General features: G+C 57.2%; 9 protein-coding genes across 9 annotated transcripts; 4 read left to right on the top strand and 5 right to left on the bottom strand.

Moving 5' to 3' along the window:
* Positions 1-133: 133 nt before the first annotated feature.
* On the top strand, positions 134-1,807 carry F5144DRAFT_591165 (uncharacterized protein; the record flags this gene model as incomplete). The annotated part of the gene is made up of 4 exons (XM_066790234.1): positions 134-137; positions 206-730; positions 795-872; positions 942-1,807. The coding sequence occupies 4 exons, from the start codon at positions 134-136 to the stop codon at positions 1,805-1,807; spliced, it is 1,473 nt and encodes a 490-aa protein (XP_066644121.1).
* An 816-nt stretch (positions 1,808-2,623) lies between these two features.
* F5144DRAFT_591164 (uncharacterized protein) lies at positions 2,624-3,453 on the bottom strand (the record flags this gene model as incomplete). The annotated part of the gene is made up of 2 exons (XM_066790233.1): positions 2,624-3,259; positions 3,310-3,453. The coding sequence occupies 2 exons, from the start codon at positions 3,451-3,453 to the stop codon at positions 2,624-2,626; spliced, it is 780 nt and encodes a 259-aa protein (XP_066644120.1).
* Positions 3,454-3,489: 36 nt separating this feature from the next.
* Positions 3,490-6,338, bottom strand: F5144DRAFT_158939 (thiamine pyrophosphate enzyme, N-terminal TPP binding domain-containing protein). The gene is made up of 3 exons (XM_066782511.1): positions 5,542-6,338; positions 4,130-5,471; positions 3,490-4,076 (listed from the first exon to the last, which is right to left on the bottom strand). Exons 1-3 carry the CDS (start codon positions 6,058-6,060, stop codon positions 3,817-3,819), a joined length of 2,121 nt encoding a protein of 706 aa, XP_066644119.1. The 5' UTR covers positions 6,061-6,338; the 3' UTR covers positions 3,490-3,816.
* Positions 6,339-7,253: 915 nt separating this feature from the next.
* Positions 7,254-9,099, bottom strand: F5144DRAFT_158893 (glycosyl hydrolase). Its single transcript, XM_066782510.1, has one exon. The coding sequence runs from the start codon at positions 8,750-8,752 to the stop codon at positions 7,331-7,333; it is 1,422 nt and encodes a 473-aa protein (XP_066644118.1). The 5' UTR covers positions 8,753-9,099; the 3' UTR covers positions 7,254-7,330.
* Positions 9,100-10,701, top strand: F5144DRAFT_158892 (glycosyl hydrolase family 62-domain-containing protein). Its single transcript, XM_066782509.1, has one exon. It carries the CDS (start codon positions 9,448-9,450, stop codon positions 10,552-10,554), a length of 1,107 nt encoding a protein of 368 aa, XP_066644117.1. The 5' UTR covers positions 9,100-9,447; the 3' UTR covers positions 10,555-10,701.
* Positions 10,700-11,935, bottom strand: F5144DRAFT_158891 (uncharacterized protein). The gene has a single exon (XM_066782508.1). The coding sequence runs from the start codon at positions 11,734-11,736 to the stop codon at positions 11,155-11,157; it is 582 nt and encodes a 193-aa protein (XP_066644116.1). The 5' UTR covers positions 11,737-11,935; the 3' UTR covers positions 10,700-11,154.
* A 1,613-nt stretch (positions 11,936-13,548) lies between these two features.
* On the bottom strand, positions 13,549-18,546 carry F5144DRAFT_619350 (calcium-activated chloride channel-domain-containing protein; the record flags this gene model as incomplete). The annotated part of the gene is made up of 10 exons (XM_066791963.1): positions 17,249-18,546; positions 17,181-17,184; positions 16,523-16,656; positions 16,167-16,461; positions 15,670-16,098; positions 15,423-15,617; positions 15,285-15,386; positions 14,544-15,254; positions 13,880-14,103; positions 13,549-13,567 (listed from the first exon to the last, which is right to left on the bottom strand). The coding sequence occupies exons 1-10, from the start codon at positions 18,436-18,438 to the stop codon at positions 13,549-13,551; spliced, it is 3,303 nt and encodes a 1,100-aa protein (XP_066644115.1). The 5' UTR covers positions 18,439-18,546.
* Positions 18,547-20,096: 1,550 nt separating this feature from the next.
* Positions 20,097-21,245, top strand: F5144DRAFT_610677 (uncharacterized protein). The gene is made up of 2 exons (XM_066791670.1): positions 20,097-20,401; positions 20,461-21,245. The coding sequence occupies exons 1-2, from the start codon at positions 20,268-20,270 to the stop codon at positions 20,744-20,746; spliced, it is 420 nt and encodes a 139-aa protein (XP_066644114.1). The 5' UTR covers positions 20,097-20,267; the 3' UTR covers positions 20,747-21,245.
* Positions 21,246-21,368: 123 nt separating this feature from the next.
* Positions 21,369-22,766, top strand: F5144DRAFT_158796 (uncharacterized protein). The gene is made up of 3 exons (XM_066782507.1): positions 21,369-21,791; positions 21,897-22,153; positions 22,230-22,766. Exons 1-3 carry the CDS (start codon positions 21,446-21,448, stop codon positions 22,608-22,610), a joined length of 984 nt encoding a protein of 327 aa, XP_066644113.1. The 5' UTR covers positions 21,369-21,445; the 3' UTR covers positions 22,611-22,766.
* Positions 22,767-23,267: the final 501 nt, after the last annotated feature.

Here is a 23,267-nt window from a genome sequence, read left to right as displayed (position 1 = left end):
ATGTCGCTTTGTCACTTCGTGTCATTCCGTTTTGTAACTGAGGTTCCGGCCGCCCTTCGCTTCGTTCCTCTCACCCACCCACATGGATAAACTAATCTATCGAGACAAGCAAAAAGCCGGCGCGGGCGATATCATGGGTAAGCGGTCCTTTGTCCCCGAGCTTCGCTTCTCCGGCACGAGCTGAAACGGTGATGCCCTTTGGCAGCGGTGCTAGACTTTCCTGGAAAACATGAGGAGCTCAATAAAAACCAACAGAGCACATTGCGACACGAGTTTTACCCGCCCCTCATTCTTCTCGAAAGCCTGAACCAAGTCTGTCCTCGAGGATCCCGCCGAACACCATCCGACGGCCCTCAGAACGAGCACCAGTCTACGGAAGAGAGGTTCCAAACGCTGGTCAACAAGCTGGCCCAGATTTGTGATTTCGAGCCCAAGGGTAACACTGTCTCTGCACTAGCCGTGATCATCCATAATGGTCAGTTGAGCTATGTTTTGGCGTCTAACCGCAGGGGTACCGGCGCCATGAACAAGGCCCGAGCCGGGCTCCAAGCCATTCTCAACATTCTCAAGGACAGCGTGGAGAAAAGGACAGACGACTCGGACGAAGTGATGGAAAAACGCCTGATGCGAGAGATCCTGATTTGGAACACGGTCCGCGTCCGATCCTACCTCACCTCGTTAGAGAAGGAGTTGCAGAAATGCATCGCGAAGTGCGACACCACCGAGCAAGGTACGACTGAGCAACTCTCACCCGGACCGTCCAGCGGCACTCATTGACGGGTGAACATCAACAGGGAACAATGCGAAACAAGAATTGCAGAGATTGGCGGCCTTTCTCCCAGACGTCAAGGATGGTCAAAAGAGTGACATTTGTGAGTAACTCGGGTTGCCAGCGAGCAGGCAACGCGGGCGGGATGGCTAACGGAGTCCGACGAAATAAGACATCGAATCGACAATGCGATGTATTGCAGCAATCCAGACATCCCGAGAATCACATCTGCCAACGTGGAGATACATCGAGGCTGGCGCCGTCGCCGACGACACAATGGCCAAAGGTGGTTGCTGGTCCGCCCTCCAGCACAGTGCAGGACGCCTCCTGTCTTATCGGTACGCTGCGCATTCGCTCGTGAATGCCCGGCACATCTGGGCCGAGACAGACCTCTTCCGCGACTTTGTCATCCAGACTGTCCGTTCGAGCGACCCAAATGGGAAGGCGGGAACACTCAAGCCCGAGACCGTCGAAGACATCCTCAACCGCGCTCCCAATGCCACCAAGGCGCAGAGGAAAACCTACAGGCAACACGCCGCAGAACTCCAGGTTTACGACCTGAACGCCAAGCTGGAACAACAATGGGACCGCAAGCTGGAGCCTATTGTTCACGCAGAGATGCTCCTGCACGAGTGGCTGTCACGCACCGAAGGCGGCACTCAGTCGCACCGCTTCTTCAACGGCTGGCGGTACATCGGCACCAGCAAGCCAGTCTGCAAACTCTGTACAGACTACTTTGACATCATCTCGACGCCGGTCCGGTTCCGCCCCGGCCATCCTAACACGTATCTCAACTGGAGACTACCGGACATCTACGTCGAGAACAAGGACCCGGTAACCGTCGATCGTGCAAAGGCGGACTGGAACAGCACTTTGGATGAGATGAAGAAGCGCATCTACGCGGCTTTGCTGCGAGTCTTGCAGGACAAAGTGTCGGGGAAGAAGCCCAACGACTCGAACACGTACTCGGAGCGGATCACGACGGGGGATCCGGACTACATCAGCAAGTGGCTTGGGAAGATACAGATTAATAACTAGATTAGTGGTGGCGTGAGGGTTGGGGATGGGACGGAGTTACGGGGGACAGCTAGTGTGTTTAGTGTGTTGCTCGATTCTAGTGCGCTGATGTTGTAGGTACATGTAGTGGTGCTATTCACGTTTCACGCCCGCCTTTCCTCCCCAAGCAGCGCCGACATTCTTCATCCACGGCGCCTTCCTCAGCGCCTCCGCCTGCACCGCAAACACAGGCTCTGTCAGCTTCACCAACGTCTCCCCAAACTCATCCAACACCGCCCTGCACTCCTTTTCCCACCCGCGCCCCCCACGCTCGCCATCCTCGCCATCATCACCATCACCAACCCCAACCCCAACCCCATCCCCCTTCTCCTCCCCATCCCCCTTATCCTCCCCACCCCCCACCACCCCCTCCCCTCCCATTTTCTCCCCCCCAAACCCCCAAAACGTCGCCCCCCTCCACCTCCCCCTCCACCCCTCCACCACCCCCTCCACATCCCCCCCCTCAACCCGCACCCCCCTCGCAACAAGATAAAACGACGACCGCGTCTTGTGCGCCCGTCGCGGCTTGTACAGCACCAATCCGTCTTTGGGGACCAGCCGCCAGAGGGTGTGGATCAGCTGCACGGTGGGCCAGGCGTCGGCTTTGTGGAGGAGGATGACCAGCGTGCCGTGGGGGCGGAGGCGGGTGAGGGCGAGGGTCAGTTGGGTTGTGAGGAGGCGGGTGGGTTCGTTGGTTTGGCGGTCTGTGGTTTTTAATTTGGGTTAGTTAAGGGGGGAGGGTTCGTTGGGGGGTTGTATTTTGGGGCGGTGGTCGAGTGGGTGTTCTGAGACTGGGGGCTAGGAGTGGGAGGTGGTTGAGGGTTGAAGACGGGAGACGAGGAAGGGTAGAGGGGGGAAGTGCAAGAATGCAAGGGGAGCGCGTTGCTTGAAGGTGAGGTAGAAGTGCGTGTCAGAAGGGAACGTACACTCGGGGCGCTCATGCGTGCGTAGGACCTGGCCGTCGCAAAAGACGAGGTCGAACTTTTGGTCGAGAAAGGGCCGGTCGGCTGAGAAAGAGGCTGCATCGGGGTGCGAGGCGGGGATACTCGACAACGGCGTGCCCATCTCCTCGGCCAGCAGTGTGATGTCCCGGAACGAGATGTAGGTGTCGGCGTTGGGGTCAGTGGAGGAATATGTGCGGAGCAACATCTCGTGGCCACCCAGATCGCGCGGCAGGCTGATGCCACGGAGGAGGGCGGACGGGTTGCGCTGCAGGGCGGCCGCTGAGAAACCGCCGGGGGCCATGCAGAGGTCCAGGATGGCTGGGCGGGTGTCGGCATCATGGTCAATGGTGAGGGCGGAGGTGGCCTTGTCGAGCTCGAAGCCGATGTCACGCATCAGGTTGAAGAAGGCGATCTTCGTTCTGGCATCGGCGTGGTCCGCACGCTGGCGCTGCTGTTGGAAGTGGCTATCTCCGGTTTCGCTCTCCCAGCCCTGGGAGCTACTGTCAGGGTAGTCTAGAAGGAGGGAGGGCCAAGGCCTACCTGTCTCTGGAGCTCACGAAGCTCGCCGTAGACGGGGAGACGCTCGAGGAGGTATTCGTGGATGATCGTCTTCGTCGTTACTCGCCGCTTGGTATTCTCATCAGGGGCTGTGACAGGGGTTTCGGGTGCAGACGTGTCAGCCATGGCTCACTGTTGACGAAAGTTAAAGCAAGGTTGTCTTGTGAAGAAGGGATTATGGTTTATGGTGTCCGCTTGGTATTAGGAGAACGAACGCATCTACGCCAAACCCGGCGCCGGCCCACGCTTTAAATCCAACTTCACAAAGCAACAACTGCCATCACGTTTTGGGCGTTACACAGGAGGATACGCACGCGCTGTAGGCCTCAACAGAATTTTGAGGGTTCCCCTCCTCGTTGGCTCAGAGTGAGCGGAGGCAGCGCAAGCTGCAGCAGCAAGCGGACTGCCTCCGAACGCACCAGTAAACGTGTTTGTTTGCTTCTCAAATTTAATGCTCGCATCCATGCGGTAACATACATACACATCCGCCTAGCAGCCCATGGCAACCTTGCAGTCAAGCACAGCGGTCTGCCCCCCCTGGACGACCTCGATGGCCTCCTTGAGTACCCGTTCCAAGTCAGCGGCCTTGTCGACCTTGGCGGCGTGGATGTCCCCTCCGGCAGCGGCCTTTGCGATGCCGGCATAATCCGGGGATGGGTCGAACGAGATGTTGATCTCCTCGTTGCTCGCCTGCGACCCCAGTCCTTCGGGGTGGACGAGGAGCAGAGACTTGCGTGGCGCATTCCAACCTGTACCTCTGTCAGCGAATCCCATGCAACGCCCCAGACAAGCCGGCACTTACCCTTGTTGTTCAGCACGATGGTCAAGATGGGGATGTTGTACCGCTTGGCGATCCAGTACACGCTTCCCGGTACCGAGAAGAGGTAACTGCCATCACCCACGACCTGCACCACAAACTTGCCCTTCCCACCCTTGAGCTTCGCCTCGTGGTCCGTCGCCAGCTTGATACCGAGGGCGCCGCCACCGGACCAGCCGAGGCCGCCGCCGCCGCAGTTGATCCACTGTCCCGGCAGCTTCGGCTGGAGGCTTTCGTGCACAAACAATGTGTTGGTGACGGCCTCGATGGCCCAGATGGTGTCCTCGGGGCACAACTCCTTCAGCTTCGCGCACAGGTGGCTTGTCCCAAACTCGCCGTTCTCCAGCGGCTTGGACCGAATCGCGATCGTCTCCAAATGCTTCTTGTAAGACTCCTCCATGGCCGCCCACCTCTTCTCGCTCTCAGCGCCCGTCAGCTGCGCCTTCAACCCCTCATCCTTCTGCAGCAGCGCCGTGATTTGCTCCACACTCGTCAACCCATCCGCGCGGTACCGGTGCTGCGCAGCGATGTAATACAGCGGCATGACCTGCTTCAGCGGATCGACATCGATATGGAAGATCTTTGCGTCCGCCTTCGGCTTGCACTGCGTCGTAATCCAGGGAACGTCGCAGTCGAGAACAACAATCGCATCCGCCGTCGTGACCGCAGCCTCCACGCCATACCGCAACCCCAACCACGCCGGGTGATCCGCCGGGAAGCACATATCACTGCCGCCCGTATCCAACACCCGCAACCCCTTCACCGTATTCGCCAACTCCACCAACGCCGCCGGCATCGCCTGATTCCGCCCGCCATACCCCGTCACCAACAACGGCTCCTTGGCCCCCGCCAACGCCTCCGCAATCTTGCGCACCGCCCCCGTCGGTAACCCCCCCAACTCCACCGGCTCCCACTCCTCCTGGCGAATCTCATACGGCTCCATCTCCATCTCCATCACCTCCCGCGACCCACACAAATACACCGGCCCCTGCGGCCCCGACCTTGCAAACTGCAGCGCCCGATTCACCATCTGCTTGACATTGACCCCCGTCTTCAGTTCCGCCGCATACCGACAGTACTGCGCCACAATCTGCTTCTGGTCGGGCACGTCCTGGATCCAGTGGATGAACTCGGTGCGCGAGCCGCGGAGTTCCCCCTCCTGCGTGATGGGCGAGATGCCCGCGAACACCAGCACGGGGGCGCGCCCGGCGCTCGCGTTATGCACGGCGGCGCCGAGCCCTTGCGTGCCCACGTCGACGTGCACGACCACGGCTTGGGGCTTGTTGGTGAGGCGCGCGTAGCCGTCGGCCATGGACATGGCGACCATCTGGGGTGGGGGTTAGTTTGGGTGCGGGGGTGGGGAGGGGTGATAAGGGGGGGGAGAAGAGTGGACTCACTTCATTGGGGCAGGTGATGATGCGCGGGAACTGGCCCTTCTTCTCGCGGGATCCCTTGACCATGGCCTCGATGATGCTGGGGTGGTCGGAGCCCAGGTTGACAAAGACATACTCCACGCCGGCGTCCCAGAGCGCCTCGAAGAAGGCGAACGACGTGGTGTACATTTTGGGGGCGTTGGTTGCGGATGTGGATGACCAGCGGGTTTGTGAGACGGCGGCGGTGGTGGTGGACGAAAGGGAGGAAGAAGCACCGGCGATGGTGGTGGTGTTGATGTTGGTCAAGGGGTTTGACGAAACCAGAGGAGTGGATGGTGAACGCGGAAGAGTGGCGTTCCCCTGATTTATTGCGTTGTTGGGTGCACTACCGTCGTTGAGCCGGGCGGACGATGAGATGAACCGGGACGCTCTCGAACGGTTAATCCCGGTCACGGCTGCCGCGGCGGTATGACGGTGGTGTCCCTGGAGGACGCGAGTGGCAGTGGTTGCCCGGGGTGGGGTTGCCCGAAACAGGGGTGGCATCGCGGCAAATGGGATGCGGGGAGGGCGTTGGAAATGGCAGGGTGGGTTCCCGACAGCCGGGTTCTGGATTCTGGGTGGTGGTCTCGTGCAAAGGTAAAGCCGATAAGGGAAGAACCGGACGTCGTTTCCCTTGGGGCGTTTTTGAGAATTTAGAAATGTGCTTGGGTGTCTGGTCCCTTGTTCCCGAATCCCGCTTCCGATGTCTCAGGGGTTTGACAGCAAAAGTATGGGAAGATGTGGGCTTGAGCTGTCACGGGATGTACCTGAGAGGCATTCGTTGAATCCTTGAAAGTGGCTTCCCAATGTGATGTAAGTCAAACAAAGCCAACTCAAAGGAAAGACGCATCGACCATTGGCTCCCTGTATTTATTGGGCGGTCATTGCCGGTGTAAGTGTGTAAGTGGTCTCGGCTTAAGGTCCGGGTCCCTGTCGTGTTTGTCTTCTGATGACGGCACAGACGTCAAGTGACCTTGATCCCTTGAAATTGAGTTACCTAACAATACGCTACGGCCGGGGCCGGGCCAACCGCCACTTGGCTCATTTTGCTAATTAACAAATGGCTGGCTGCTATTGCAAGTTCGTGTCAAGATGCAGCCGTTTGTGCAGTGCTGTTGGTTGCCGAACATGGCCGTCTTACCTTATCAGCTGCCTCCGCATTCCCCGCATAACACGAGTGTGGAGTCGGAGGAGTGTGTGTAAGTGGGACTGCCTCGGTTGGCATCAACGGACTAAATTTCTGATTTCGATGGACTTATATCAATGCTCCTCATTTGGACCTCGTCCCATCAATGCAGCTCAAAGTCAAGGCCAGCTCATCGTCGATGGTTCGTTTTATGTATCAAATGGCAGCTCTCACTCCCAAGCCGTGGAGCTGAGCCGTGGATTTCCGCGCCTTGGCGGTGGCCCCGCAAGACCCGCTCCGGGGGTTGATCGGGTGCGGGGTAACCGGGATTCCTCCGAGCTTGCCCATCCAAACCGATGCAGACCGTCAAAGCCGCTGTCTTCCATGCTTCCACCTTCCGTTAAAGTTTCAAGCCAACCCGAAGGCCAACGCACTCATCGTCGGGACCCGGAGCTGCCCGGATCGGTGCCGAGACCGAGACGGGGTTGGATTTGATTATTCGACGATTTCACAGATATGTACAGTCTCTAGTATTTTACTACTTTGTGCCAACTTCTTTTTCACCCGCAGCAGGGCAGAAATACGCCAGAAAACATGCCAGACGCTTGACGGTAAGGAGTAGTTACCTGTCTCAGTTCACCACCAGTCTCACTCTAGGAAAAACGTCGTCTGCGCCTGCGTGCTTTCCGCCGACACCACCACAAGCCTCCCAGTATTTTCCAACCCAAGAACCTGGTTCTGGACATCCGATGCCTCCAATGAGACAACTTGACCATCAGCAAGCCCCTCGATGAGGTTAAAGCTGGCTGATGCCTTGGACGCAGCCGAGGTCAACGCACTGCTTTTCTCAAACTGCACCCTTCCACCGTCCACCCGACGCATAAACAACCCCGGGTTGCTTGTCGACTCCAGGCTCACCGTACTCCCGCCCGCCAACCCCGGATTCACAATGCGGAACTGTGTATCAGCCAGCGCCGCCGTGCCTGACGGGTCCCCGCTCCCGGTGTAGTACCGCACGTACCCGCCCGACGCAGCCCGCAGCCGGACCGGTGTCTTCCCTTCAGGCACGGGCACACCAAAATCCGGCGTCCCGTCCGCCTTCCAGTACAGCTTCTGCACGCGCGTGCGCCGGTTGGGGTCGTTCAGCGGGTCGCCGTTGATGTCGCGGTACCCGCGGTCGTGGTACACCATGACGTCGCTCAGGCCGTCCTCGGACACGGTGAAGGAGTTGTGGCCGGGGCCCCACTGGTTGGTGTTGGCGTTGCTGGTGAAGATGGGGTTCTGCGCCTTGCTCCACGACGCCGGGTTCAGCAGGTCCGCCCCCGCCGTCGCCGTCAGCAGGCCCATGCAGTAGTTGTAGTCGGTCGCGCTGGCCGAGTACGTCAGGAAGATCTTGCCGTTGCGCTGGATCACGTAGGGGCCTTCGTTGACCTTGTAGCCGATGCGCTCCCATGACAGGGTCGGGCGGGAGATGGCGACGGCCGTGCCGCGGATCGTCCAGGGGTTTTGGAGCGGCGCGATCATGATGCTCGAATTCTCGTCTGATCGGGATGGTTCCTGCTGCGCCCAGATTAGGTACCGGGTGCCGTTGGCCACAAAGGTGGACGCGTCAAGCGAGAACGTGTCCCAGTTGGTTTTGATGAGGCCCTTCTCCGTCCAGCTCGCCGCGAGCGGGTTACTGCCCGTGCCCTCGAGCACGAATGCCCGGATACGCCACTCGTTGGCCACCCCTAGTGCCACGTAGATGTACCATTTGTTGTCGATGAAGTGCAGCTCCGGCGCCCACACCTGCCCGCTGCCGACTCCAGACGACTTGCGACGCCAGATGGTTGTCTCGGAAGCATCCTTGAGCGCCTGGATGGACTGCGCCCGGCGGAGAACGATGCGGTCGAATTCAGGGACCGTCGCCGTGAAGTAGTACCATCCGTCGGTGTGCTTGACGATGTGGGGGTCTGCACGCTGCAGGACGAGCGAGTTGTCGTAGCTGACCGCCGGGGAACCGAGAACCGGGACTGCCAACCATGCGGTCAGGACCGACACGGCGGCGAAGAAACCGCTCGAGAAGCGCATATTCAACCGTTCCTCCACACCGGTCTAAGCTTCCAAGGCCGGGCAAGCGAAGGTAGACGAAGGAGCTAGAGACGCCAACCCGATCGCTTGTCATGACGAGCGGGCCCAATCCTGGTCCCGGAAGGGAGGTCCCGCCGGCTATTTGTACGAACACCGTTTCTCCCCGCACAACGGTGGACATCCGCCCCATACAAGCCGGTTGAATGCGGGAGACGGTTCTAGACAGCGTCACAAAACCCGGGGATGCGCTCCAATGATCTGCCTGCCATCCAAATCTCCCGTCATTAAGGTACGATTCCCAGGGCTCCCAAGACTTTCTCGCTAGATGCCCCTTGCATTAAACCACCCAAGAACCAGGTTAAACCACCGGCCCCAGCCTCCACGATGTTTCTTGGCTAGCTCTTCTCCTCACCAGGAACCATGGATTGTTTGCTAGCGCGCGGTACACTTCCTTGGCCTCAGCATCATCTTCCATTTTTGGCAATGGACGCGGCCATGATGAGATCCGATTGGGGACCGGCGCGTTTAACCGGACGGCGCCGACTGACACGGCCTCCGGGGGTTGAGAGCGGCAATTTGCCAATTGCGTTTCTCGGCGTCCATCAGTCATGGCTTATAAGGCGGCCAGCGCGTCAGGGTAACCTCGCCCATGTCTTGTGTTTCTAGACCACCGGCGAAGCAGCGCACCACTCAACATGCGGTCCCTTTCTGTCGCCGTCGCCGCCCTCTGGGCCGGTGCTGTCTGCGCCATGCCCACCTCGGACTCCTCCTCTCTCGCCGCCCGCAAGCCCGCCAAACCTGCCGTCCTGCCCAACAAATTCAAGTGGACTTCCACCGGCCCCCTGATCGGCCCCAAGGATGACGGTCGCGACCTCGCGGGCCTCAAGGACCCCACCATCATCGAGATCGATGGCACCTACCACGTCTTTGCCAGCACGGCGAAGGCCGAGGGCTACAACATGATGTACCTCAACTTCACTTCCTTCGACGAGGCCGGCTCGGCCGACTACTACTACCTCGACCAGGCGCCCCTGGGCGTCGGCTACCGCGCGGCCCCGCAGGTCTTCTACTTTGCGCCGCAGAAGCTGTGGTACCTCGTCTACCAGAACGACAACGCGGCCTACTCGACCAACCCGGACATCAGCAACCCCGCCGGCTGGACGGCCCCCAAGACCTTCTACACCGCCCGCCCGCAGATCATCAACGACAACATCGGCCCGTACTACTGGGTCGACATGTGGGTCATCTGCGACAAGAAGCGCTGCCACCTCTTCTCGTCCGACGACAACGGCCACCTGTACCGGTCCGACACGGCGATCGCCGACTTCCCCAATGGCATGAGCGAGCCCGTCATTGCCATGGAGGACCCGGACCGCTACAGGCTGTTCGAGGCCGCCTGCGTCTACGCCGTCAAGGGCGGCAAGGGCAAGCAGCAGTACCTGATGCTGATCGAGGCCATCGGCACCGACTCGCAGCGTTATTTCCGCTCGTGGACCTCCGACAAGATCGACGGCAAGTGGGAGCCGCTGGCTGATTCTGAGGAGAACCCCTTTGCGCGCGCCAACAACGTCGAGTTTGAGAACGGCGAGGCCTGGACCCGCAGCATCAGCCACGGCGAGGTCATCCGCAGCCTGACGGATCAGACGCTGACTGTTGATGTGTCGGAGCCGCTGCGGTTCCTGTACCAGGGCCTGGACCCCGCCAAGGATGAGGGCGAGTACAACGCGCTGCCGTGGCGTCTGGCCTTGCTCACCCAGCAGGTCGAGCCGAAGCCCGACCCGGGCTGCAAGCCGCACCCGTGAGGATGACTCTCTTGTTGTAGTGATATAACGGAGTGCTGGAAATGCGTTAGGAGTGTGCTATAGGAATACAAACTATTTATCTAATTCAAAAAACGCGCTCTGTTATGATCCTGCCCAAGATACATTGCTCTCGTCACTAGCAAAACGAACGGTTGGCTAAGACGGCGTTTCGCTGCCCACCTCAAGGGGTAACAAAGGCGCCCACCTACCTAGGTACCTTAGTCTATTGTTTATATCGCCCATAGCCTGCATGATAGCCAAGCGCAAACCCAGCCCATATCCGATTAGCTAGGCACCAAGCAGGTTTGTACCCATATGATTCCAGACAAGTCAACGACGTGATCCTGGATTGGTAGGCAATCATAGTGGGCATGTGTGAGCAAGGAGTTACCCCAAACCTCTAAAGGAAAGGTCGGAGCCGAAACTGTGAACTGATATATGGGTAAGTACCTAGGTATGGTTCAACTCATCAAACCCCCACCGCTATGCACCGATCAGCAAGGCTCCCAATCCCCATCCCTCTTCCCACCACAACGCTCAACGCAGCCATTCCCTTTCTCACCTCTGTTCCCACCCCTACCATCCAGACCTCGACCCCCCTCAAGGATACCGCCCAACCCCCCCAATCTGCCTCTCCGTCGTCTGCGAATACGTCGTATACCTCGGCGTCGGCGGAAACCTCACCGGCGGTGGCACCGTCGTCCACGGGCCCCTCCCACTCCGCGAATGCCACCCCGCCCCCGCCGCCACTCCCCGCCCCCTCCCGCGCTCCCGCATCTCCCCATCATCCTCCCCCTCCCCATCATCGTAGTAATAATACCGATCGTTCTGCTCGCGCTCCAGCCGCCGCTTGCGCCGCTGCAACGAGAGAATGCAGCAGATGAGGAGGATGAGGGTGGCGAGGCCGAGGACGGAGCCGAGGACTGCGCCGAGCTGGGAGGGGGTCAGCGCGGAGGGCGGGGCGGCCGGGGTGATTTGTTGGTCGGTGGGTGGGGGCGGCGGCGGTGGTGGTGGTTGTGATGTCGGGGAGGGTGGTGGGTTGTCGTTGTTGGGGGTTGGTTCGGGGCTGTCGCCGCCGAGGGTGACGACCGCGGTGATGGTGGTGAAGGGGCGCGTGATGGTTTGGGTTATGATGCGCGTGCGGGCGTGGAGATGGAGGGTTGTTGGTGTTGTCACCTCCATGGTGGTGGCGGGCTTGGGGGTGGAGTGTTTGGACGAGAGCGCATGGCGGTGAGAGGTCAGGGGTAAAGGAGGGATGGTAGGGCTGTTCAGGGACTTCGGGGCGCTTTATGCGGGAGTATCGTAAGACTGGATTGACTCGTTCGACTGCCAAGATGATCCCGTCTTGAGACCACCCTCGCAGATGCACGCCATATCAGGGAGCCTATCATCGCGGAGCTTCTTCGAGGCCACCAGATGAGCCCTTACCCATTGCCTTATCCTTTGTTCGGCATTAGGCTGCAACGACCGCTCTTGCATAATTTGCAGCTCTCTCGGAGCCGTCCTAGTGGTCCGACGGCTGTAGTTGGAGGGTGGGCGAGTGCCGCTAGTCCCCAATCAGGGCCGTCTGGTGATACCTGAATGCGACATTCCGGCAATGGCGCTCTTTGGGTTGGGGTCTGGGTCGCGGCCCGTCTTCTTCCCAAAAAAGGGTGGTGTCCTCACACCGCGGGATGCAGGGCCCTCGGCCAGGGCAGCAGGGTTCGAGGGGGCTCCCACTGCTACCGAACCTCGACGAGCTCTGCCAACTGCAGGTCATGCATCTTCAGCCAGCTGACATCCAGCAGGATCACCATGGCGCAGCCAATAGGTGTTGGAGACGACATCATCTGCATCAGTGCCAAGCCATGTTGCAGCGGCAGCTCTGGTTGTTGCCGCAACAAATCATGTTCACCCCGCGGGGTGGCACTGATCAGATAATATGAACAATGGAAGGTAAAGGGGGCATTTCCCTAGATATTTATTCCAGCACTATTATCAAAACATCACACTTACGATCTTTATCCATAATAACGTTTGGAACTCGGCAACCTGAAAACCGCCTTGTTAATCTCAAACTAGAGGATAATAAAGTGGTTAGCTAAAGGCTCAGAGGGGTCAGAACCTCCAAGTCCATCAGGGGAGGTTCACTCCCTGAAAGACATAGATCAATATAGCTTCCTGCTAGTGTGACATTACCAGGTAACCCCAGAGGTAGTGATAACATGGAAAGGACGCTGGGCCTGCTGGTCATCGATGTGGGAGGAAAATAGTGGCTGGCCAACTATGTAAACAAAGGTCCGGTCGCCTTTGGTGAAACAATACCCAATAAAACGACATGTATCCACCGCACAGTGGCAAACGCGATCCATCCCCTTGTCTTGTCCAGGGATCCCAGGACAATGGAGGACATCATCATCGTGGGGCAGGGATGTCATATCAGGCCATATGCCAGCCGACCTAAGACGCCATTGTCCAAACACCAAAACATCTCGTGTATTCTCCAAACTTCATCAAACATGGAACACCACAAACCTGCTAATGACAATCCTCTATAACTATGACGTCTTCCTGTACTTCTCTCTCCCGTTCCAATAACAATTGTCACAACCCGTCGGAAAAACACAACCATCCAAGTCATGCCACAACAGGCAACCGAACAACCACAACAATGCACGATCCACCACCTACAGCCCGCCGCGAACACATGCCCCCAGCGGTCATCATCTCGACCCTTCCCGTTCTCCAAGACTTCTTGGCCGAGATCACCCCAGGCACAACCTTGTACATCGACCTCGAAGGCAGCAACCTCTCACGGCACGGCACGCTCAGCCTCCTCACCGTCCACCTCCAACCCCAAAACACAACCTACGTCATCGACATCCAATCCCTCGGCCACGCCGCCTTCACCACCCCCGCCCGCACAAGCAAAACAGTCCGAATCCGAACAACCACAAACCCCCACACCCCCTGGCCCCGCTCAAAGTCAACCCCCAGCACACCCCCGCTCAACCCTCAGACCCCCCCAAGGGACCTTCCAACCCCCCCCACAAACCCCCCCACAAACCCCCCCAACCGCCCCCCTCGCCCACCGCCAACACCACCGCACCCTCGGCACCCTGCTCCAAGACCCCACCATCGAGAAGTGTCTGTGGGACGCGCGCGCCGACGCCGACGCCCTGTACGGGCTGCACCGCGTGCGCCTAGCGGGGGTGTTTGACCTGCAGCTGCTGGAGTTTTTGACGAGGCCGGTGTGGGGAAGGGGGGTGTATGTGAGTGGGTTGGCGAGGTGCGTGGAGAGGGATTTGGTGTTGGGGATGGGGAGGGTGGTGGGTGGGGTGGGGACGTGGAGGGGCGGGCGAAGGAGTGATTGGGGGTGAAGCAGGAGGTTAAGGCTGGGTTGGGGCGGGAGGGGGGGCTGTCGGGGGATCTGTTTGCTGTGAGGCCGTTGGAGGAGGGGATATTGCGGTATTGTGTTGGGGATGTGGTGGTGTTGCCGAAGTTGAGGGCGTTGTATATGCGCAGGGAGGGGGTGAGCCTGGGGACGACGGAGTTGGTGCTGAGGGAAAGCTGGCTGAGAGTGGAGGCGGCGATCGAGGGCGTTCAGTGTGATCCGAAGGATATGGCGCTGGGGCCGACGGCGGTGCGTTATTGATACCCTTGCGTTGGTTGCTGCTGGCGAGTGCCAAAGAAGTTGGAAGCGGTTGGTTCAGTACCTCAAATCTGCGGCGATGAATACGTATCTTACCTATCTAATTGATAGTATTATTACAACTGAGTAGATTAATGAACAAGGTACTGTAGCTCTATCTTTTAATCCCATTCCATCCATCCTTGTTGCACCCCCAGTGCCTTCGTCAAGTCGACATCCGTGCCAAAACTCAAAACGGCACCCACCCACACCACCATCGTCTATAGGCTTAGTCTAATTTGGGTTGCTGGCTGGCACCCTCTCCACTCTTGGCCTTCCGAAAAGCCTGCATCAAGTTGATGGCCACCTGTGCACTCACGCCCTCCTCCACCTGCTTCGCAAAGAAAGCATCGCTGCTCGTGGCCCGGATCGACCTCCCGCGTTCTCTTTCCGCAGGCGTCACCATGAGATTGGCACGTCGATTCGCCTCGATCTCTTCCAAGTGCTTGACCCGCGAGAGATACTGGGCATTCCTCTGCTTGCGGATCTGCTCCGAGCCTATGCGGTCGAGAAGGAAGCGCACCATGGCGCGTAACATAAGGAATATATGCTCGCTGATAAAGACAGTAATGGGGAGAGCCCACCAGGCCCCTCCGGCTATGGTTTTGGGGCTGTACAGGTGCACGATGGCGCCGGTCGAGATGCTTCCAGCCCACGCAAGAAAGTCGAGCGAGGCAATCCATGGACCGATGCCGTCCGTTCGGACAGGTGCAGGGCGCTGGTGTCCTTGCGTCAACTTGAAGAAATCGGTCCGGAGCTCGATAATGTTGTTGAGGAAAAAGCCGATCGAGATCAAGGGCCAGACGGGAGAGAAAAGAGCCAAGGTCCCGAACTGGAGGGCGATCTCGGCAATGTCGTCTTGAACGTTGTACGGCTCTAGTGCTGCTTGCCTGCGCGCGCTGTCGAGGAGTTCCATTTCGTTCGGGTCATCATTGGCGATCGAGGAGAAGTCGGATGATTCAGCCTTAGTGGTGCGAAAGTTGCGGTACCATTCAAAGAATTTACGCTTGAGAATGGGCAACAGGTTCTCCTCGAAGAAAGATGAGAGTTGGCCAGAAACCGTCAACGCAATGATCTCGGTACGTAGTCTGTCGCCGTCGATGTGATGAGTGTGGCCGAGGTGCTTCGACACGTAGGAACCACCAAACTTTCTAGCGAGAGACTCGAGAAGAGGAATCAGCTGGTCGCCGAAAGGAACATAAAGAAAGGCAGTGATGAAGATCGGGAGGTAATTCGTGATAATCTGAAGAAAGAAAAACTTCTGCGTGCGTGACATATCATAATTGTCCGCGGTCCGGTGGTTCTCAAAGTCCGTAATCAGGGTAGCGATGTTCTCGAGGTAGCTGTTGATCTGCGGTAGGGCGACGCCGAGCAGGATTGTAGGAACATATTCCTGTAATGCTGTTAACATTGGAGATGCCGCTGAGATCACGGAGGGCACTTACAATGACGTTCTTGTACGGGCCGTTGTAGCCTTCAGACACCAACGTCTCGAGAGCGAAAACGCCGAGTATGATGATGCTCAAGACTAGCGTGGCTGCCGCCATGACTGGAATCTGTAGGAGCTGACGCAAGACCTGCTTCCGCTTCGAAACGTAATGCCTCTTTCGACCTGTACTGTCTACGGTGACTCTCTCCCATCGGAACTGGGGTCGGTTCACCTTGACTGTACCCACGCCCTTGACGTCCCATCTAATGCTGAGGTCGATCTGCTGGATCTTCCAGTACTCGAGAAAAATGGTACACCACACAGTGGTGAGGATAGCGTACGTGGGGGAATAGGTGGGCAAGAATTGCCAAGCGATGAGCCCGGTGAGGGCAGGGAATGTGAGGAAAACGACGTAGGTCTGGATGAATGCAAAGTAAAAAGCGACCTGGTAAACGTGAGCTGCTGGGTCTCGCAAAGTCGAGTCGATGGTTGATAAGGGGGACAGCAAATTACCTTGGTTCCAAACAGATTCCGGATCTGGTCTAGGTCAAAGCCAGTCAGGAAGAACCGGCTGCTCAGGTGCTTCAAGAGGGACAGGTTGGTGGCTTCGTCGTGCAGAGGGAAGATGCTATCGACGTTTTCCCACTGGCCCCAGCCCGGAGTGATGCCCGCTCCGCCATTTGACTTGGGCCAGTTCACCAAATGGTACATAGAGAGGACATCCTCAGCTTCGAATGCGCCATCGACAACAGCATCTTTTGCTCCACCAGGGTGAGTCTGAACGATACCATACAGCCAATCCTGGAGTCTAACATGGTGGCCGTGAGTGGCCTGTCTGGAGCGAGGGACGGGGATTTTGGAATACGCACCGAGAATTGTAAACGTAACTTCCCAAAACCTTCCGCGGAGCCTTGACGAAGGCTAAAAGAGTGTGGTCATGGCCGGCCCGCAGCTCTGTGTGAAGTCCTACCGACTCAAGGTCTTGAACCAGAGCAGTAACTTCCTTGTTCGCAACGTCCGGGTCTATCCGGTCAGATCGGAGTTTGAGTTGGGACTGAGGAGCTCTAGTTACTTACCCACGTCCTTGTAGTTGTAGACAATCACGTATTTGTCGTTGTACCGCTGTCCCTGGTGTGAGATCGATCCTTTGTGAATGGCAGGGTATTCCATTCCTGGGGTGTTGAAAAAAACTGGGAAGTGTTGTCGACGTTGGCCGGCTATGCCCCACGTTTCTAAAAGGAGAAGAGAAAGAAGGTGAGCGGACCAGGTTCCAATGATCTCACCGAAAAAAGAGTGACAAGAAAAGAGAATACCAAGACCGGGCCGGAATTAACCAACACGTCAGCAGATCCACAATGTGGGGAAGATGTACGAGCCAAGGTCTTGTCAAAGGCTGTTGGATGCCGCTGGATGCGTAGAAATACACAGTAAGCGTTTCGGGCCGGATCACAGTGTAGAGCGGCACAGAAAAAGGTTAACAGACTTGGTAACGGAACCCAACCACCGAAGCCTTCACTCGTCCATCACAGTTCTATAGGTAGTTGGTACCAACTTATAAAGAGCTTTGCGCCCGCCCCTTTTTCCACCCGGCATACTTGCGGTAAATGTCATGGCGGAAAGTCTGCTTCAAGCCCTCTACCGTGGCGCCTGCGAGAGGGAGCGAGGGTTGAATGGCACCAAGTCCGCAGAGGTCATTCTTGCGATCAAGAAACCAAACAAGGGACATACCTCCGCCCCACGACATGGTCTTGTCGCCATACCAGCCATCCTGATCCTCCAGCGTGAGTAGGCCGCCGAAACCATGGCCCAGTTTCTTGTCTCCGTCCACTCCCACCCGGAAATAAACCCCAGCAGGGCCATGCACCACGGCACGGTGCCCCTCGGCTGCATCAGGGCCGATATGGTTCTCAAACATCTTTTCCACCGTCTCCGGCCGGAGCAGCTTCCCATCATTAGCCAACAGCGACCGCAGCACCTTGACATAACCCTCCCCCGTCATGAACATGCCATGCCCACCAAAGTCCCCCTGACCACGCCTATTCATATCTCCCCCACCACCCAACACCGCGCGGCCCACCCCCTCCGGATCCTCCGGATTCAGATCCACCAGCCGCGCGCGCACCCCCTCGCCCCTCACCGGATAAAACTGCGCATCATCCGGCGCAATCCCCAACGGCGCCGCAATCCGCCGCCGCACATAATCCCCCAGCGTCGCTCCCGTCACCCGCTCCACCACGCGCCCCGCCCAGTCCAGTCCCGGCCCATACATCCACCCGGTGCCCGGCTGGAAGGCCAGCGGGTAGGCGAAGGCCTCCTCGACGGGCCGGCGCGCGCCCGCGGCCAGCGGCGCCTCGTTCTTCCGCCGCCACTGCGCCAGCCGCGGGACGAGGAAGTCGTAGCTCAGTCCCGACGTGTGCGTGAGCAGCATCGCGAGGGTGATGGGCCGCTGCGCGGGGACGGGCTCGGCGCCCTCGTCGTCGTCGGTGAGGACGGGTAGTCGCGAGAGTTCGGGTGCGTGTGGGGAGAGGTCGCCGGTGAGGGACAGCAGGCCGTCTTCGACGCACTGCAGCGCGGCGATGGTGGCGAGCAGTTTGGTGGCGGAGGCGAGGTAGAGCATGTCGTCGAGTTGGTGGGGGCGCTTTTCCCCGGACAGGAGCGTGCGCTCGCCGAGCGTGGCATTGTACGTGAACTCGCCGGAGGTGTTGGTCGCGCAGATGACGCCGCCTTTGATCTCCCCCGAGGCGATGGCCGCTTCGAAGGCGGGCTCGATACTCTCTGATGCCATGATGGGTATGGTGTTGAGTAGGGAGGGTGTTGATGGTGGTGATGTTGGGGAGTCTTTGAGGGGGGGAGGGGGAGCGGCGGAGGGGTTGCTTGTTTCGGTGAATCAACGATCTACACGCATGTCCACTCGGCAACTCAAGCCGTTGACCCCCAGCATGCTTACTTCAGCAGCTGACGCGGCTTGTTCCGTACTGGCGCCGGGCAGTCTCCCGGGAAGCCGGGTATAAGAGCAGTCACACTGAGACAGGTGCGTGGCGCAGCGGGCTCTCATTTTCACAGCTGTCTCGAACATATCAAAGCTAGGACCTTGGCTGTTGAGCTCAGAAGCAGCTTCAGCTTCCAAGTGCACAATACGGAATAACTTTGTTGGAGAGCATGACTCGGGATATTCCCCTCTGCATGTGACTACTCCATGTAGCTAAATGGAGTCAAACTCAAAAATACGTCAAGAAGAAAAAGGAAAGAAACCCGAATAAAATAAGTCCAATAAAAGATTTGATAAAAAAGTAAGAATGCAAATGGATGAACACAGCTCCTTTGGACTTCCCGGTGAGTTTTGTCGAGATTTGGTCGACATCTGCACTCGGGAGTTGGCTTTTTTCCCTACTGGCAATAAGATGCATTTATGAATAACCGGAGCTTGCCCGGTTTATCTGATGCTTCAGCATCATCCAATTATTTTCCCTGGTTTTGGTAAGTCCGAGCCTGCAGGGTAATGGTTCCGTCCTCGGATTAGAAGAACTACCTTGCTATTCGCGTGGATTGAACCGCCATTGGTTGCGTGTGGGCGGTCATGAGATGATGTTTGAAACGGAGAGAAAGCCGAGAAGCTGCCTCTTTATAGCATACGAACGAACAGTTGTGTCTCTCAGTCATCTTCAGGCAAAGAACAGTGCCCTTTTTCTGTTAGTTTCCGGAGAGGAGCTACCACCGCGGCTCAGGGGTTCAATATACACCTTGGAATGGAAGTCACAGAACACCGCTGCACAAACCGCTCATAGAATGTGACTGATTCCAAAGAGTCTAGAATCCTTTCCCAAGTTCTATGCCTACCCAGTTGACCCTATTTGATCATCTGTTTCACACCTTTTTTCTGATAGGTCACCTTGCGACCGCGCGCGTCAGCGCTAGATGCTGGCTTGGTCCAGTGGCATGTGTGATGAACCTGCATGGCTAAGGAGCCAGCTCGGACCTCGTCTCGCGTCCCAAAGTAAGGGCTCGCTTGGTTAAGATGCTTACCTTTGGGGAGAAGAATGTGTGTGACCCTATCAACCACAGCTAATATTAAGTTGTTTTACTTTGGGTTATTTCTCTCCGCTTTTGCTATCGCAAAAGCATTCTGTGAACGTTCAATCACCTTCAGACCTAACACTAGAAACCCCCAACGACTACCTATTCAGGCTGGTTGTTCGATGATGGAGGGTGAAGCTGCCTTCGCTACCATATTCCAAGCCCTGTCAACTCCAAAGTGATACGGGCTGGGCAATTGTTGCAGGGGTCGGGGAACAGATGTGGTGCGTCAGCTGGCTCAAACTTTGGATAGGATGCGACTATTGACGCAGTAATGCGTAAATAGCACGTAGGCCCTCCTCACCGAGCCGTGAACCATATTTCTCTGTTGACAAGACTGCGTGATGTGGGTAACCGCCTCTCGGACAACGCACGTGCAAGCAACTAGACACTGAATCGAAAGTGTGTATGACCTTGTCTATAAGAAGGTCTGCTCTCCGCCGTGTAGCAGTTCACTTCAATTCCCAACAGACTCATTAACTCTATCAACTCATCTATCTACTTCCAACTCCGTTTCGGAACACCAACCAAATCATCAACATGCAGCTTTCCACCATCGTCGCCGGCGCTGCCGCCCTCTTCTCCACCGCCGCGTCCGCCTCTCCCGTGGAAGCCCGCGCCACCAGCGTTAACATCAACCCCTTTGCCCTCTCCTGCACCGCGACCCAGTGCACGTAAGTCTCCCCCCCATCCCCTGCAAAAGCCCAACACAACCACCTAACACAACGCCCAGCTGGACCCTCAACTACACCCTCATCCCCGAGAACACGGGCGCCAGCTGCAGCTTCGTGACGTCCGGCGGCACGATCCCCACCACCATCGGCACGGCCATCGGCCCCTTCGTCTGCTCGCCGTCGGACCCCAACGTCCGTGTCCGCATCCAGGTGGTCTCGGGCCAGTACCGCCTGTTGATCTCCCAGGTCGGCTCGCCGACGTCCAACTTTGACTACTTCCTGCCGTCGTCCGACTTTCCGGGCGGCAATAGCTACACGGGGCCGTCAAGCTTTGTTGCTCTGTGAGGGGTGTGGGGAGGATTCGGGTGGGAAGGGGATGGGAGTAAGGTGAAGTTCTTACAGCGGCTTGCAAATAGTTGGAACTAAACGCCGATGAGTCTAATCAACATCACCGATACAAGTACATGTATCTAATGGGTTGGTAATATCTCGGCTCGGTTGCACCCGTACAAGTCAGATTAAAAGTTACCAGTAGCAGTGAATAAAACTGTGCCCCCCATCCCGCGTCCTCTTTTGGGAACAGTAACGAGTCCATTAGACCTTTGCAGTCTCCAAGGTATTGAGAGTATTCACGACGCTGATATCGGCGCGGAGCTTCCAACCCCGTCCTAGTATATTGTAGGCGGGCAGTCTAGTATTTATGAAGCTAGTAGTGACAGCAACGGTTCCAGTTACGGCCGAGATAGGGTGGATACTGGGTAACGTCGAGCTATGGACTAATAAAGCGCACCAAATTACACACGCAGTTAGTGCCGGTGTTACAGAATGCTCGGGGATCAGGGCTTAGGAGGGAAGAGAAACTCGGGTATCCTCGTAGACCTGATCAGGCCTCCAAGCCTTGCATGCTTATTTCCCCTGCCATTGGGCGAATTTACCCCGCCCGAACACGTCAATGGCTGCTAAAACCCCAGGCTGACACTTCTTGTCCTCATGTGCGTTGTCCATCCCCTAGAAATTACAAGTTAGCACCCCCAAGCGACGCAGATGACAACAGCTCAACCGGACGGTGGGCCAGACCCCAGGGTCCTGTCTGCCCCGGCGACGTTGATGGCCGAAGAAGAGGACTGGGCAATCTTTCGGCGTTTCAATGAATTCAATTTGCTGAATCTGCTCGTTTTACAAGACGAGGTTCAAAAGTTGACTGATCAGTTCAAGCAATTGTATCCACAAACAACTGCTCCCGGGGACGGAAGCCCCAATGCCTGGTACATGCCGGCCCACCCGCTCGCCTCCAATAACGCCCCCCTTCCTCAAAACCAGCCGCAAGATATCCTGGAAACCAAACGAAGAAAAGTGTGGAAGGATTTAAAGGAGAAACTCGGAGAATACAGTGAGCCAAGGAGAACCCACCTACCTACTCGCCAGCCACTTGGTAAGGGTCAAGACATTGTAATGACCTAGCTAACTTCGTGTGTTACTTTTCCCACCATCACAGACAGCGCCTTGTTGGAGATGGCTCATCTGAAAAACCTAGAGCCCCCAAGCCCCGAAAATATCAAGCGTCTCAGACGAGAACTCGATGAGCTAGCATCTCAATCCCTCCTCCCTGAAGAGGCGACGAGATGCTGGGAGCCCGCAAATGATGACGATTTTGTTGTTCTCCGGGGTGCGGTCGACAAAAACGGTCGCTTGAACACATGGATCAGATTGGGTATTGAAATATTCAAGTGGGAGTTATGGGGCAGACGCAAAGCATGTTCTTTACTTATCTGCGCTACGGTCCATCATGTCCTCCATATCATCAACGTTCTACTAACCATTGTCGTAGGCCACCACCGCTACCGTGTCGGACGTGCCACCGGTCATTGTGCTAGGGAAGAAGCGGCCTCGCATGAGCCGGGCTGAGATGGCTAGAAAACACGCCTTTGCCTCGCGCTTCACCATGGCTCTCTTTGGCGGCATCGCCCTCATCTTGCCCACGATCGTCATGTCCAAGGTCCAGAGCACCAATGTCAGCCTGATCACCACCTCAGTTGCCGTCTTCCTATTCGGCCTCGCACCTGCGTTTGGTGCCACGGACAGCACAGGAAAGGATGTTTTGACCGCAACAGCTGCCTATACGGCCGTTTTGGTTGTGTTTGTGGGTACGAGTTTGGAGAGTGGTGATGCCTCAGCTAACCCGAGTGCTTCGGGGAGCACAACGACATGAAGGCAGTCATCAAGGCCAACATGCAATCCAACCAACGTCAACTACCGCATTACTTCTCGTTCTACTCGGGCCGTCTTGCTTTGTTGATTATCTAGTTTGCTGTGCGGTGTGAGTCCATGTAGTGCTCTCTTTGTACATATCATACAAGACGCCGGGATGGATCCAAGGTATCATCACACTATTATCATCACTGCCCTTGCTAGAGCCACGGACAGTGTAATGAAGATAGCCAGAGGTAGCTAATAGCAAAAGCAGTAGCCAACCTTGCCCGTGTGATAGCCTGGCTGGACCATCGACGACAGCATACCAACCCTAACCCCAAACTATTGGGCACTTCACGCTGCCGGATCTTGCATCCGTCACATCCACAAAAAGCAACAACTCGATCTCGGCCCAACCCCACGTTACACAATTCCGTGCTGCCGGTGAATGTTCGCGTTGATCTCTTGTTGCCCAGCCTTCAATCCCCATCCATCCCTGTGGACTATCGTCTGCAACCTTGCAACATCGGAGATGGTAATATTCATGGCTTTCGTTCAACATTTCGATGCGCTGAATTGAGTTGCGGCAATCACCGATTTTATTTTAGCGCCCGTTTCCTTTCTCCCGGTTCGTGGCATTTTGGATTCGGCGATGCATGCAGGCTGCAGGTCCCTG

This window comes from Chaetomium tenue (genome assembly GCF_020726465.1).
Source record: "Chaetomium tenue strain MPI-SDFR-AT-0079 chromosome Unknown F5144scaffold_3, whole genome shotgun sequence".
In the NCBI taxonomy this organism is placed as follows: domain Eukaryota; kingdom Fungi; phylum Ascomycota; class Sordariomycetes; order Sordariales; family Chaetomiaceae; genus Chaetomium; species Chaetomium tenue.
Note: the sequence above shows the minus strand (reverse complement) of the source record. Positions and strands in the feature narration are given on the sequence as shown.

Excerpts from the sequence above, each read along its gene's own strand:
- F5144DRAFT_158939 (XM_066782511.1), bottom strand. The coding sequence starts at position 6,060 with ATGCCACCCCTGTTTCGGGCAACCCCACCCCGGGCAACCACTGCCACT. Across the intron at positions 5,472-5,541 it reads TCATCACCTGCCCCAATGAA|ATGGTCGCCATGTCCATGGC; the intron begins GTGAGTCCACTC and ends CCCCCACCCCAG. Across the intron at positions 4,077-4,129 it reads CATCGTGCTGAACAACAAGG|GTTGGAATGCGCCACGCAAG; the intron begins GTAAGTGCCGGC and ends ACAGAGGTACAG.
- F5144DRAFT_158893 (XM_066782510.1), bottom strand. The coding sequence starts at position 8,752 with ATGCGCTTCTCGAGCGGTTTCTTCGCCGCCGTGTCGGTCCTGACCGCA.
- F5144DRAFT_158892 (XM_066782509.1), top strand. The coding sequence starts at position 9,448 with ATGCGGTCCCTTTCTGTCGCCGTCGCCGCCCTCTGGGCCGGTGCTGTC.
- F5144DRAFT_158891 (XM_066782508.1), bottom strand. The coding sequence starts at position 11,736 with ATGGAGGTGACAACACCAACAACCCTCCATCTCCACGCCCGCACGCGC.
- F5144DRAFT_610677 (XM_066791670.1), top strand. The coding sequence starts at position 20,268 with ATGCAGCTTTCCACCATCGTCGCCGGCGCTGCCGCCCTCTTCTCCACC. Across the intron at positions 20,402-20,460 it reads TGCACCGCGACCCAGTGCAC|CTGGACCCTCAACTACACCC; the intron begins GTAAGTCTCCCC and ends CACAACGCCCAG.
- F5144DRAFT_158796 (XM_066782507.1), top strand. The coding sequence starts at position 21,446 with ATGACAACAGCTCAACCGGACGGTGGGCCAGACCCCAGGGTCCTGTCT. Across the intron at positions 21,792-21,896 it reads GGAGAAACTCGGAGAATACA|ACAGCGCCTTGTTGGAGATG; the intron begins GTGAGCCAAGGA and ends CCACCATCACAG. Across the intron at positions 22,154-22,229 it reads AGTTATGGGGCAGACGCAAA|GCCACCACCGCTACCGTGTC; the intron begins GCATGTTCTTTA and ends CCATTGTCGTAG.